General features: G+C 34.6%; 2 protein-coding genes across 2 annotated transcripts; both read right to left on the bottom strand.

Moving 5' to 3' along the window:
- Window positions 1-3032: 3032 nt before the first annotated feature.
- Window positions 3033-3936, bottom strand: LOC126677118 (vacuolar iron transporter homolog 4-like). Its single transcript, XM_050371591.2, has one exon. It carries the CDS (start codon window positions 3878-3880, stop codon window positions 3197-3199), a length of 684 nt encoding a protein of 227 aa, XP_050227548.1. The 5' UTR covers window positions 3881-3936; the 3' UTR covers window positions 3033-3196.
- Window positions 3937-6391: 2455 nt separating this feature from the next.
- LOC126688086 (uncharacterized) lies at window positions 6392-11984 on the bottom strand. The gene is made up of 7 exons (XM_050382698.1): window positions 11708-11984; window positions 10998-11053; window positions 7911-8121; window positions 7693-7825; window positions 7309-7608; window positions 7120-7224; window positions 6392-6805 (listed from the first exon to the last, which is right to left on the bottom strand). Exons 1-7 carry the CDS (start codon window positions 11977-11979, stop codon window positions 6392-6394), a joined length of 1491 nt encoding a protein of 496 aa, XP_050238655.1. The 5' UTR covers window positions 11980-11984.
- Window positions 11985-15219: the final 3235 nt, after the last annotated feature.

Genomic DNA, 15219 nt, shown 5'->3' with positions numbered 1-15219 from the left:
TTCGCCGAACATACTTAACGTAATTTTCTTTTCTTAACAGTTAATAGAATCTTTCGGAATGAAAGTTCTTCAAGGAGACGGTTATTTTTTATTGTTTTACTAGAGCAGCAGCTTTTCTTTTTAAGTGTAGTAATAGAAGTTTTTATTACTCGGGTTTGGATTTCTGCAAAAATCTTTTCTGTATTTTGTATTTGAACAAGTAATTTTTTTGTCAGTTTCCTATAGCCTAAGCCTCTAGTGTGCCATCTTATGTGTGCCACTTTTATGCGAAAACTATAAGTTTCGGCTTTTTCACTTCTTGTGGCTTTTATATAAAATTCTATTCATAAAAAAAAAACAGAAGAGACCGCGGTTTAAGAATTCCAGGTCCAAATCTGAAACCGCTTGTTCACGATTCCATAATATTTAGAACCGGCCCTAAACCACCCTTTATGCGGTTCCGAGCCGGTTCTGGTTTTGGCCGGTTCAAAAAAATACTATTTCCAAATCAAATTTTAAATTTTAATTAATATTATTCACATTGATGATTTAAATATTTAGCTATTTTAAAAAAAAATTGGCAAAAGCCCAACCCTATATCCTTCCAAAAACCCTAACCTTACCTCCAACCATACTCCGACCACCATCACTGCCTACCAAAGGGTTGATGTTACAGTTTCTGACGTGAGGATTGTGAGTAGGGTTGTGTAAAAATCGAACCAAACCGAATCATTTCACCAAACCGAACCAAAATACAATTATGATTTGGTTTTTTGGTGACTATGGTTTGGTTCGTTTTGTAATTAGGTAAAAGTTTGGTGTTCGGTTTTCGGTTCCGTTTTAGCATTTTAAAAACTAAAAAAACCGAAAAACCGAACTATCAAATAAAAAATCTAAATATATGTAATTTATATTTTTTGGTTTTTATTTTTAAATTATAGTTGATATATAAGTTAATAAATTACATACAACATACAAATATGCTAATAGGTATATAAAAACATTTTTTAGGCACTTATTATTTAATATTAGAATTAATTTTTTGATTAAAAAAAATTAAAAACGGAAAAAGTAAAAATTTTGGTTTAACCGAATCGAACCAAACCGAACTTTTCGGTTCGAATTCGTGTAAGCGAAAATTAAAATTCGGTCCGGTCCGGTTTGGAATTTTCACCAAAACTTCGGTGTTCGGTTTGTTCGGTTCGGTGACCAAACTGAACGAATGCACATCCTTAATTGTGAGAGATGGTCTGGTGGAGAAGTTTGACATTCTGAGAGTGATTCACTTTGAGAATTTTCCAAGGATCTACTTGGAGGTTTCGTGATTTGGAGAAAGTATTTGCTAGGTATGGTGTGACCGGTAGAGTTTCATTGGCAACGAAACTCATAATATGTAACGTCAGCTTTGGTTTTTTCAGGCCGGATTCAGACAAGGCAACTTCATAGATTATTGATCGTTGAACATGATTATGATTGGTAAATTCAGGCTTCATGAGTTTATTTACAAGTTTCTATAGAAGAAGATGAGAACTGCCCCAATGAAGAAGCATGTCAATTCTCTGGTCCGGACTATGTCTTCTCCTTCTTCCAGGGATAGAAGATATTACAAGAACGTAATTTCGTTAGGTGCAGTCAAAGTTGATTCTCTATTTAGGGCTAACACAAAGCTTCATAACTGGTGTTTAACTATTTCGCAGGCGTCGTCTTCTACTGGTAATGAATGGATGGAGAGATCCATTATTGTTAGGGTTAATAATATTGAATCAAATTGAAGGCGAAGATGTTCTTTTTTTTATCAGAATATTATGGTGATATATCTTTGATGGGAGGTAACTTGATTCTACGTACTCACGTTTAATTTTTTTTATAACGCTAAGAATTTTGTGGTGCATATAGGGCAAATTTATTCCAATCATTTTCATAGGCAAAAGGTTTTAATCAAGCATTACACATTTAGTTTAAGTTTCGATCTCGGAATTGCCTCTATCTCTTTGGTCGTCGAAGGTTTTTATGGAAATTGACAATTCTATTGGTGAATGTATTTTAGTTCACCCGGATGCGGATTTAAAAAAAAGCAATTTTATATGGGTTTTGTGCTTATCTCGAGTACTTGTCGATTTATTAATCACTCGGCGGAGATAAAATTTGCTGAGGAGAGTTGCTCGGTATTTGTTGTAGAATCTGTTATGCCATTTTACTTTGAAGAATTTGTTGGAGAGGATTTATTTCCAGGTTCTATGGCAGAAATCAAATTTATTTTTGTGGAAGATGTTGTCTCTTTTGATAACTGTATGTGTTCGCTTTGTGATATTGGCAAAACGTAAGACCATCTTCTCATTCATTGTGGTTTCGCTAAGAGCATCTGGGATGTGGTGCGTTAGAGGTTGGATGTCTTTTAGATCCATTTTTTTTGTCGACTTTATGATTCAGTGACAGAATATGGTTCTAAGGGGTCCTCATTGGAAACTTTGGCAGATTCTTTAGTTTTTGACCGTTTGGGAGATTTAGAAAAGTAAAAACTCAGGAGTTTTTCGAAGTGCAACTCCAACGAAGGATGTAGTGATTTTCAATTGTTTGAACAAGACGGATTTTTTTTTAAGATTTGTAATGGGAGTTTTTGTTATTCAGGATTGGATTTTTATAAAAATCTTTACTGTATTTTATTTTCGAACAAGTGACTTTATGTTTTTTCCATTTTCCATAACCTCGGTCTTTAGTGTGCCACACCATTTTTTTGTGTGAAAGTTTTGAGTAGCGGTTTTCTGATTTTTTGTGGTTTTTTAATATACAAATTTATTCATAAGAAAAAAATTAAAATTGTGAATCATTAAAATTAGGAGTAACATTTAGCAAACAGAAACAAAATACTGCTCCATAAGATGGTAAGATATAGTGATACATAATTATAGTTTTCTCACTAAAATGAAATAACACAAAAGTATTATCCCAAAAATTTAACACTCGATCAAAATAAGTAGCTAGATCAATGATTAAGATATGTAAATATGATTGAATATTGAATTCACTAATACCAAATCATACATATACTGTATGCAGGATTTATAATTTCATGTGGGTACATATATATTATAGTTCATACAATATTTTTCATAAAATAATTAAGCATTACTATTCATTGGCTTCTTGTACAGTATTTTCATGCATATACAACAGCCCATACACAAGCTACCAGTTCCGGTCATCCAAATTGATAAAATCAGAGAGCAGTTGATCCAATCAATTTGGTTAGACCAAAGGTTATACCCATAGCCATCAAACCTCCAACTAAAACCCTAGCTGAAGACCTTATGACCGGTGCCTTGCCCAACACGGCACCAAACCATCCAAACGCCATTAGAGCCAAGCTCACAGCTCCAACTACAACAGCAAGTCTCACTTTATAATTTCTTATGAAAGCAGCAGCCAGCAATGGCACAATTGCACCCACTGCAAATGCAAGAGCTGACGCAGCCGCTGCTTGCCATGGGTTTGCTAAATTCTCTTTCTCCCCTTCTTTATTTCCGTTTCTGTTTCCGTTTCTGTTTTTATGTTGTCTCTTCTTTTGAGCTAACTCGATATCCAACTGCGAATACACAGACACGAATTCACCAATCGCCATACTACAAGCACCGGCTGCTAAACCAGCAAAGCCTGTTAAAATCATGGCTTCAATGTCTTGTTTGACGGAACCAACTCCCATCATCAGCGATGCAATGGAGATTAATCCGTCGTTTGCGCCGAGAAGTGCTGCTCGAAGCCATTGTGCTCTTTTCGAGTAGTCGAATGTGTCGTCTTTACTATTGGCCTCTGGCTCTAGTACTTCAACGTCATTACTATTATTGTTAGTAACAGTAATAGGAAATCTGATGTTGTTAAGAGAAGATGATTGATTGCTTGCCATTGAAGAAAAAAGGTGATAAAGATGTGATTATATGAGAAATTAATAAGATAGTGAAGAATAATATCACAAAAGTGTGAAGGACACAAGCCATGAATAAAAGGTATTTATAGAGGGAGAGTCACTTTTTGCGGGTTTAATGTTTTTTTTTTTTGCGGTTATCAAACTATACACTTTTAATAAATAGTTAGCAATGCTTCATTTGTAATATTTTGATATATCCAAACAAATACATTTTAGAAACAGGAGGTTACTTGCTCATTTCAGATTGATTTTTGCTTACATGAAAATATCACCCGCTCATTTAAAGTCGATTTTTACTTACGTGAGAGGTTATTATGTGCGATAGTGGATAACAAGCCGGCAACCACGTAAGCAAATTGATCTAAAATGAACAAAAATATACTAGTTGTGGCAATAAAATATTATAAATAAAATGCTGCAGGTAGCTGTTCTGTTAAAAGTTTATAGCTCGATAATTGTAAAAAAGAAAAATGAACCCGGACTTTTGCCAGAATTAGGGCAGCTTAGTGGAATAAAATCATAGAGACTTTTTATTTATTCTTTTGTCGCTAAAGCTAATTTAAATATTTCAAATACTGAGTGCAATTTCCACACTATGTAAGAGTATGCAATTACGTTTCATACTCTAGTGATTTTATCAAAATCCATCAATCGATTTTGAGAGAGACGAAAATCAAACGGAATTTTAGAGATAAAATAAGGTTTCGTCCTATTTGGTTTTTGGTTTTATATTGAAACTTTTTAGAAAATAACAGAAAGATATAGGAAAACAAAGAGATATCAAAATTAGACATCAAATTTAAGTCAAAAATTAGTATACCGTACATTTCAACAACTTGAATACATAATAATCTAATATTTACATAAAATTATATTACATAAAATAATAATTGGGCATTTTAGTAACAAAAATAAAAAACACATCAAACCAAAATACTATAAAAAATTATAGTAAATAAATCAAATTGATTATATTTTAATGTGCTAATTTCCCTAAATACATGTTTCACCAAAATAATTATAATTTTGCATGGCAAGTTTTGAGTTTTATTTTTTAACTTTTTTCCCTAACTTTATTTACCTGTTTTGTTTTTTTATTTACCAAAATACCTTTTTCGGTTTTTCAATTTCGGTTTTTGGTTTTTTTGGTTCGGTCAACCAAACCGACCTAACCGACCGAACCGAAGGGCGGTTTTTTTTATATAGTGTAAGATTAGTGTATATATAGTGTTGATTTTTATTTTTTATAGATTTTTTTTCTGGAATTTTTTATTTTGTTTTTTATAGTGTAACAGTAGTGTATATATAGTGTTTTTATAGTGTTTATATAGTGTAAATTTAGTGTATAAGTAGTGTATTTATAGCATTTTGTAGTGCTTTTTGTGGTTTAACCATGAAACACTGCAAATACACCATAAACACTGCAAATACACCATAAACACTGTAAATGCACCATAAACACTGTAAATGCACCATAAATATACTAAAAAACGGCAGAAATACACCATTAATACACCAAAAATACACTAAAACGTAAAGATATTATAAAATTATTACAAATGCACCATAAGTTAATATTTTTTTTACAAAATCAGTAGTAATAAATAAATCTAAGAATAAGAGAAGACAAAATAAATAATTATATGAACAATAGAACAATTTTATAAACAAAAAATTATAGATCTACAATAATTTATTTACAAAATATTTAAATCATTAAAAAGAACCTAAAAAATTACACAAATCTAAAAACGAGTCGAGAAATCCATAGCGCGAACGGAAAAGACGAACGGAGTAGCGCGAACGGAAAATACGAACGGAAAAACGACCGGAAACGACGAGAAATCCATCGGAAGTAGACGAACGGACACTACTAAAAAACAGTGGTTTAGCGACGGACTATTCCGTCGCTAAACCCTTGAATTCCGTCGCTAATGGTGATTAGCGACGGAATGGCGACGGATTAGGTCCGTCGCCACAACGTTGGTCGCTAAACAAGTAGCGACCAACATTTTCAATCCGTGGCAAATTTAGCGACGGAATTTCCGTCGCTAAATTTGTCAATCCGTCGCCAATTAGTCTCATTTGGAGACGAATTCTGAGACTAATTGGCGACGGATATAGATATATTAGCGACGGATTAGCCGTCGCTAAATTGTCAGGTTTAGCGACGGATATGTCCGTCGCTAACCGGTCACAGTTCGTCTCACTGTGACCGGTTAGCGACGGACATATCCGTCGCTAAACCTGACAATTCCGTCGCCAATTTTGTATTATTTTGGCAAATTTCTGCCGTTTTCTGTTGTTTTTGTGTTTCACTGATGTTTAAAACCTGCTAAATACAGTAATTAAATTTTATTTTAGATTACACCTATTTGAAACTGAATAAAAGTATATATATATAAAATAAAATATCAAAGTATACATAAAACGTTGTCTGAAAAAAAACATCGTACATAATATATTTTAGAAAATAAAATAAACAGGAAACTACAAATCTGTAGTATCGCCACCGTCTGGCGGAGGAGGGGGAAATTGTGGCTGATACTCTGGTGGGAGATTCGGCATCATCCGTGCAATCTCATCACGTATCATTTGTGCCATGCTGGCCTGCTGCGCCGCCAACCGCTGCTCAACCTGCCGCAGGCCCTCCTGGATGCCGGCCTGCACACGGCGCTCGACCTCCTCATCCGTCTGCTGTGATGTCCGTGAAGAGCTGCCTCTCTGCGGTCTGATACTCGGGCCTACATATCTGCTGGTAGCCGAACCCAGGCCGTACACCCGATGCTTCTTGTTGACGCCCTCGATATCCATAAATATATGCGTCTCATCCACAGGACTCGAGGTGCTCCCCTCTCCGGTCGGCGACTGTGTCGCAGCAGCAAGCCTCTCAGCGATGGCGTCCTACGTACAAAACAATTACAAAACATATCAGTTTAGTTTTATAACAAATAAAAAAACATAACACTTTATTAATAATTCTAATTATTCAGGAAATTTCGGCAGCATTTCCTCTGTAATATGAACATCACCCATTTTTCAGGGAAGTCCTGCAAGCAAATTACAGCAAATTACAATATATAACCCAACCAACCAAATATATTAAGTTCTAATTACACAAACGTTAAGCCTATACAGTTTAACACTTCATATATAATATATTCAACACTTAAGCCTATATACACAACTTATAGAATTTTAATGTGATAAGGACTTACAGTCATATCCTGAGCCCTCTTGTCGACTGGTTTCTTCTCAGCCTTCGTTTTATGAAGGCGACTGTACAGCTCTGTCGCACTCGGCTTCCGGCCGAGCTCCTTAGCCTATCAGAAAAATACAGATTTATTAAGTATTAAAATAAAACAAATACGTTATTTAAGTAATTTAATTACTGATTAGAAACAAACCATCACATCCATATGCTTGATAGCAGAGCGAGATCCTCCGGTATGGCGGACAGGACCAGAACCGGGGCCCGCAGGCTCACTCATCCGGTTTGCCCGAGCTGTCTCTGACTTCTTTTTCTCCTTCTCTGTGTCCCAAAATGCATTCCAGGCTTCCCAGATCTCCTGATTCACAGATGTATGCTTCTTTTGCATTTTCCTCATCTTGTGGATGTTGTCTTTGTACCGGGTGGCTGCATGGGTCATGAAGACCCGTCTGATTACCTCCTCGCTGTACGCAGAGTCATCCCACCAGAACTTCTTCTGCAAACAGTAATAACATGAGCTTTGAGTTAGAATTTTCACAAATACCAAATCTTAAATATATTAAATTTTAAATTTAATTACCTGAAATTCCTGAAAATAGAACTCCCTCTGGTCCGCTGTCAGAAAGCGCCATGCTGATCCAGTCTCGAACCAGCACTGCCTGAAAATATCCCGGATAGCCCGAGAAACAGGCCCAGAGTCCAGCAACATTGTCCTGTGATATAATAAGCATAATTTACTTTACATACATATTAATTCCATACTAAAAATCAAAAAAATTAAAAAAACTTTAATCATACCTGCTAGGGTCCGGACGAACCATCGCCCTACCCTGGTTGTCCAAAATGGCCGGGGGCTCGCCTGCCTCACGCTCCTGCAAAGGCTGAACAGGTCCTCCAGCCTCCTCACGATGCTGCTCCTCTACGGGCTCGGTAGGGTCCCCCCGTCCTCGGCCTGATCCTCGGCCTGATCCTCGGCCTGAGCCTCCGCCTGAGCCTCGACCCCTCATACCTGCACTAATTGTCAAGTTAATTGTTCCAAAACTAAACAACACATTATAAAACTACATACGTGAAACATATAACATACGTGAAACATATAACTAAGAAATATGAATTCAATTTAAAATAGTACACTTGAATAAATAATTATAAAACATAATTATAATTAAGAAACATGCTAATACATAAAATACTCTAAGCTACTAAAGTTCTTCAATTTCATCTTCATCTGATGAGGATGCGATAAAGTCAGATTCTGTTTCATCAGGAGGCACGAACAACGCATCTTCTTCAGCTTCTCCGTTGTCATCGGCTAAATATGTCGAATTGTCGTCCGTTGCAACAATGAGAGGATTTTCTTCTATCACGTCTTGAAAAGCCGGGATAATCCCCTCGGGCATGTCAAGTTCAGATCTTGCCTTTGTCCTGCAAACTGCCCACCAATTTAATTTATCCCTTCTTTTACTAGGATATGGCAGGTAATGAACCTGGTCGGCCTGTTCGGCTAAGATGAATGGTTCATACTTATTGTATCTCCTTCTGTTATTAATATCCACCATGTTGTATTTTTTGTTACTAATTGTGCCAGAATTTCGTGCTGGGTCGAACCACTCGCATTTAAATAAGACAGTCGTCTTCATTGGAAGAGCCGGATACTCCAGCTCAATTATGTCTGTCAGAACTCCATAAAAGTCATTTTCGCTGTCGACATATTGAGTTCCCTTCACGCAGACTCCACTATTCATAGTAAGCTGTTCCTCCCCATAAGCTTGAGTCTGAAACTTAAATCCGTTTACACGGTACCCCTTAAATGTTCTTACTGATCTAAGAGGTCCTTTAGCGAGACTAAGAATAAAGGGATTAGTACAAACAGTTGGATCTTGCACCTGTAGCGTAAAAGTGTATATAAATCAGAACTTTTTATTGAAAGAATCGAAAAGTATTTTGTAAAATACTTACGTATTGTTGAAACCAGTAGGCAAATTGACTCTCGAACTTCGCTTCAATTTGAGAGATGGTGATTTCAGGGTTTTCTCTGCGCAACTCGCCTTCGAAAACCCTTAGTTAAGAAGAAAACAATTATTACAAGCTCAATAATTATTGGATATGACATTGACAACTGTATTAAAGCTTACTCTCTGTAATTTTCAATTTCTGAACAATTCAACAGAACATATGTCCGAGCAGCAACAATCTCAGAATCTTCAAGATATCTCTTGCGGCAAGCACCCACTGATTGCCCGTGCGGCTTGAAAATAGATAGTCTGTCCACATCGTCGTCGACTTCAATGTCATAAACTTCATTCCTTTGCGGCCGCTCAGGTATCATTGGGTCACCTTCTGAAAAGTAATAAGCTGCAAATTTTGCGGTTTCTTCATTCAAGTATCCGCTACTGATGCTTCCTTCCACCCTCCCTTTATTGCTGACTTTTTTTTTCAGCTTTCTCAAATATCTGATTCCACATTCCTCAGTTAGTGAACATGACATGTCAAAATATATACTGCTACACAGAATTGAGAAAATTCAATTACTTTACCTTTCAAATGGATACATCCAGCGATACTGAACCGGACCTGCCATCATAGCTTCGTACGGCAGATGTACGGGTAGATGTTCCATGGAGTCAAAAAAGCTGGGCGGAAAAATACGTTCCAGCTTGCACAGTATCTTTGGGATTTCCAGCCTCATACGATCTAGATCTATCTCTGTTAGAGACGTGGAGGTTAACTCACGAAAGAAGATACTCAGCTCTGTTAAAGGCTCCCAGACTTCCTTCGGTAATAGCTCACGGAGAGCGATTGGCAGAAGTCTTTGCATAAAAATGTGGCAGTCGTGACTTTTCATTCCATGCATTTTCAGACCGATTGTATCGACACATCTGGACAAGTTGGACGCGTAGCCATCTGGAAACCTTATTAACTTAATCCACTCAAGTAAAGCTTTTTTCCCGTCCCTGTCCAAAGCATACATCGCCTTAGGAAATCTCCCAGTAACCGGATCTTTAGCTAACTCAGGCCGATCACATATGTCATTCAACTCCTCTCTAGATTTTGCATGGTCTTTCGTTTTCCCGGGAACATTTAGTACCGTATTGAAAATGTTGTCGAATACGTTTTTCTCAATGTGCATGACATCGAGATTGTGACGAATGAGATTTGTTTTCCAATACGGCAAATCCCAGAAAATACTTTTTTTATTCCAACCATAATTTTCCGACTTCGCAGCATTATTTTTCTCAGCCCCAAATTCATATGCCTTCATAAACCCCAGACTGTCCACCTCTGCCAACAATTCTTCTCCGGTTTTCGGGTGTCCGAATTCTTTGTTTACGGTTTTCCCTTTACGGAATTGAGTTGTGTTACGACGGTACGGGTGACCACGAGGCAAGAACTTTCTGTGGCAGTCAAACCACGACTGTTTTCTACTCCCTTTCAGCGTGAAAGCATCTGTATTTTCCATGCAGTGAGGGCAAGCCAGTCTCCCAGATGTGCTCCAGCCAGCCAACATTGAATAAGCGGGAAAATCATTAATTGTCCACATCAGTGCCGCTTTCATTTGAAAATTTTGTCGCCTATGAACGTCGAATGTCTGGACTCCAAATTCCCAAAGTTGGTTTAGCTCAGCTATCAACGGCTGGAAAACAACCGAATATTTTTCTACCGCTACTAGACATATATAATTTCGTGACCGAGCTACGGGAGGACCAGTTTTACAAACTGTACAAACTGTACAATCCCGTGTCGTTCAATCGCTTGAACACACGGGACGGGAAATCTACGGCTAGGTTTACGATATTATTCGGTGGGAATAAAATCGAGGTCATTTTAAACAGTTTATAAATTAACTAATAATAAATGAAAATAAAAAAAAATAACGGTACTTACTTGTTGTAGAGCAGAACCGCAACAGATACAAAGGAACAATAAGGAATCTCGGGCCGCTGCAACAAACAAACGGATATCACACTTATCCGTTGCAACAAACTAACAGATATATACTTAATAAGTATCTTAAATTTCTAGAAACAATTGGGCAGCACTTCCACTAAAAAATGAGCATCACCCATTTTTCAGGGAAGTCCTGCAAGCAAATTACAATTCACAAACCAAAATACAATCTACTTATAACGAACTTAATGAACTAATTAAATGAATTAACAAAATAAAAAGTTAACCTAAACTAAGCAAATTATCATAATTAAACAATTAATTAATCTAAAGTAATAATTTAAGCTAATTGAACAATTAATTAACCTAACAAAATAAAAAAGCAAATTAAATAATTAAAAAACTAATTAACCTAAAATAAAAAATAACATAATTAACTAATTAAATGAATTAACAAAATAAAAAGTTAACCTAAACTAAGCAAATTATCCTAACTAAACAATTATTAATATGTAATTTTACTAATTAAAAAATAATATATCCAATTAAAATTATTGAACCTAATTCAAATATATTTTTAAAAACCAGAAAATTAAACCTAGCTAATTCAATAACCTAATCATATTTTAATTTAGTTAACATTTTAACTAGAGTATTATTTATATTCATTATTCAAAGTTAATAAAAATTAACAAAAAATAACTAACCTATTGTGACTGGCCGGTGGCAGGCGGCGGCAGGTGGTGGCAGGCGACGGCAGGTGGTGGCAGCGGCTGTTGAGCAGAGGAGAAGATGAAAAACGCCACAAAAAGGGAGGAACCGCCGGTGATGAAGATGGGGATGCCGGAAAATGAGAGGATTCGCTGAAAATGGAGGAAAATGAGAGAATCGCCGGAAATGAGATGAAAAACGGAGGCCGGAGGTTTTTTTTTCTTTCAAACTGCTGATGAGAGCAGAAGAAGAAACCTGTGCGTTTCATTTAGGTTAATAATTAGCGAAGGATTGTAACTATCCGTCGCTAATTATTAACCTAAATGAAACGCAGCGTTCTGGTAATAAATTAGCGACGGAAAGTTAGGATCCGTCGCTAATTTCTTTGTCAGAACGCTGCGTTTTGACCACTGCAAAGGTTAGCGACGGAATTGACTCTCCGTCGCTAAAATTGGAAGGAAAAAATAGGCGCCAGGGCTTCCCGCCAAGGTCCCGCCAATTTGGTGACGGACTAGCGACGGATAATCCGTCGCTATTATCTATCAGCGACGGATGCTACATCCGTCGCTAATTCCGTCGCTAAAAGAGTCATATAGCGACGGAAATGCATTCCGTCGCTAATGTCCGTCGCGAATTGCCTGTTTTTTAGTAGTGGGAAGCGCGACCGGAAAGACGAATGGAAAAGTAATCGGGGGAGATAAACTGAAAATCAAATGTAAAAGAAGAAGAGAGAGAAGAGAGAGAAGAAAAGGTGGTTATGAAAAAGTTTAACCTAAAATGAAATAAAACTTCTTTATATAGTAGGTATTTTTTGTAAATAAGTTAGCTTATTAGGTAACATAGGATAAGAGGAAAAGATGGATCAAAATGGTGTAAATACTTTATCCAAATCAGGTATTTGGAAAATAATCTCTATTTTAATTTGGTTATATAATTATAGTAGTATGTATTATAAATAAATAAATATAATATAATTTGGTTATATTTGATCTAAAATATTTTTATTGAAAGCTAATGAAATATTCAATTTTAGTTTACAACCCCAATTCAGATAGATACTTCAGAAATTTGTGCAAGCAAGATCTAACTTACATAGTACATATACCTAATTCAGTTTTCCTTAAACACAGTTATAAGAATTACAACTAATTTGAGAAGAATATAATTGTGGAACTCATATTACAAAAACCGTATTTATTATACATTAACTGATATAGTTAATGAACTGTTATAAACGGGTTAAATATTTTTTTGCAGTAACTGAAGTATAGGATTTTATATAATAATTACCAATATTTTATTTGTTATATTTCTTTTTTTTTTTAGCCCATCCGGTTTCCAGACTTCACCCTGATTAATCTGGATTCGACCCGCGTCGCGCACCTAACAGGGTGGGTGTTAGTCTCTTAGTGAGAATTTTCTGCATTCACAAGATTCGAACCCGAAATCTTATTTAAGCGATAGCAAAACGAACCAATCCCTATTGGCTTTATTTATTATATTTTAATTACTCAATCATCATTTTCGCAATTGAAGGTCATTCGATCATTTTAGGCCAATTTTTACCTTTATGAAAGATATAAAACAGTATAGTTAATCATTACTATATAATTTATATATCTTTTATATAATTGTCAGTTGAGTAATTATATTTTTCCGTCGTACATGTAGGTAAAAATTGGCATAGAATGATATAGTAACTCTATACTGTTGTTCCGTTAAAAAAAACTCTATACTGTTGTAAAAATAATAATTATGTTACCAAAACATAATAAATAAAATTATTGATAACCTTTTTATAAATGGCCTGTAATTCAATAATAACAAAAATATTTAGATTGAAATTTCCTCAAGTTCAATTTAATTTGAGGGATCAAATATAATAAATTCACATTATTTATTATCAAATGAATGTTATAGACTAAAAAAATATAATTTTAAATATATTAATTTACACTTGAGCCGTGTAAATCATTTGCGGTGGGCAAATTCTGAACCCAAACTTTAAACGGCTGTATATATGAGTACAGTTCGATCTCGCGGTATCACTTAAGTTAAAAAAACGTCTTATCAATTCATTTGTATTCTGGGATTATTTACACCATTTATTATAATGAATAGTTTATATAGTAAATTTAACCCCCTTTAATTCAAAACATTTAACTCCACCATAAACCGGAAAAAAAAATCGTAATAAATAATAATGATCTCTCCAATGGATTGCTGAATAGGAGAGCAATAGAATAAAGTGTGGGAAAAATTGATAATATTAGTAAATTAGAGGGAGTGTGCACTCCACACGAATGTCAGTCTTCTTAGCATTTTTAATTAACTAAAGAAGTCTATAATGGGGGAGATTCCACTTGAATAGGCCATTGTTGACTTGGCAAAATAGTTTTTAAATATCCACAATTTTAATTATTTTATTAAATAAATTTCTAAACGATAACTTAAATATTATAATCTATTAGCATTACAAATTGAGATAATCATATCCAAACTCCAAACTAGACTTATTTTTAAAATTTATTTTTATAAATTTTTTGATTCCATAAATAATTATTAACAAAGTTGATCTTTCATTTCAATTTGTAAAAAGTTAGATTAGGGGTAACCATGGTTCATAAACCGGCTGTTCGAATTTGAAACCGTCGAGTCACGGTTCAAGAAATACTTGAATCAGCCTTGAACCGTCTCTTAGGCGGTTTCATATCGGTTCGGAACCGGCCAGTTTCGGTTTTGATGGTTCAAAAAATTAAAAAAAATTATGAAGATTATAAAAATTAAATTTAAATATTTTAAATTAATTAAATTTAATTGAAATTTGACTTAATATAAATGATTAATTATATTTAAAATTAAAAATATATTTAATTTGCTCTAAATTTTGATAATTAGTTATTTATATATGCTTAATATAATCATATATTGCTATAAAATAAGATAAAATAAATGGTTAGTGTTTAAAAAAAATAAAAATTTAAAATATATTAAAAATAAATCAATAATATTTATATAATTATAGTAGCATGTATTATAAACAAATATAATATGATATATTAATACTCAATCATATGTATACATATATAATACATAATTTAAACTATATATTTCAGGAAATATACTGTTCGGAACATGAACCAAGAAATGTTGAACCGGCCCGAATCCGATCTCCTTTCATTTCTGGGTCTGTTTAAACACGGTTTAGAGTTTGGTTAAAAAGTAAAGCATGAGAATGTTCAAATTATTTTTTTGATATATATTTGAAATAAAATAAACAAATTTGTGGATATAAAAATAACATTTTGCCTGTTTATCTTTCCCTATCTTTAATCTCTTTTATCATATCTTAATTATATTGAGTTTTGTCTTTGTTCAGCCTTGCACAGAATTTGGTCGTGGCAAAGATTTCATTTTTGGTAATGGATTTCTTCATAGTTAAATAATGGCAGAAACTTGGTGCTTATATCTTTAATAGAAGGTTGAATCATAAATTAACTTCTTTTGG

Source organism: Mercurialis annua, linkage group LG1-X, assembly GCF_937616625.2.
Source record: "Mercurialis annua linkage group LG1-X, ddMerAnnu1.2, whole genome shotgun sequence".
Classification (NCBI taxonomy): Eukaryota; Viridiplantae; Streptophyta; class Magnoliopsida; order Malpighiales; family Euphorbiaceae; genus Mercurialis; species Mercurialis annua.
This window is presented reverse-complemented; position numbering and strand designations above follow the sequence as displayed.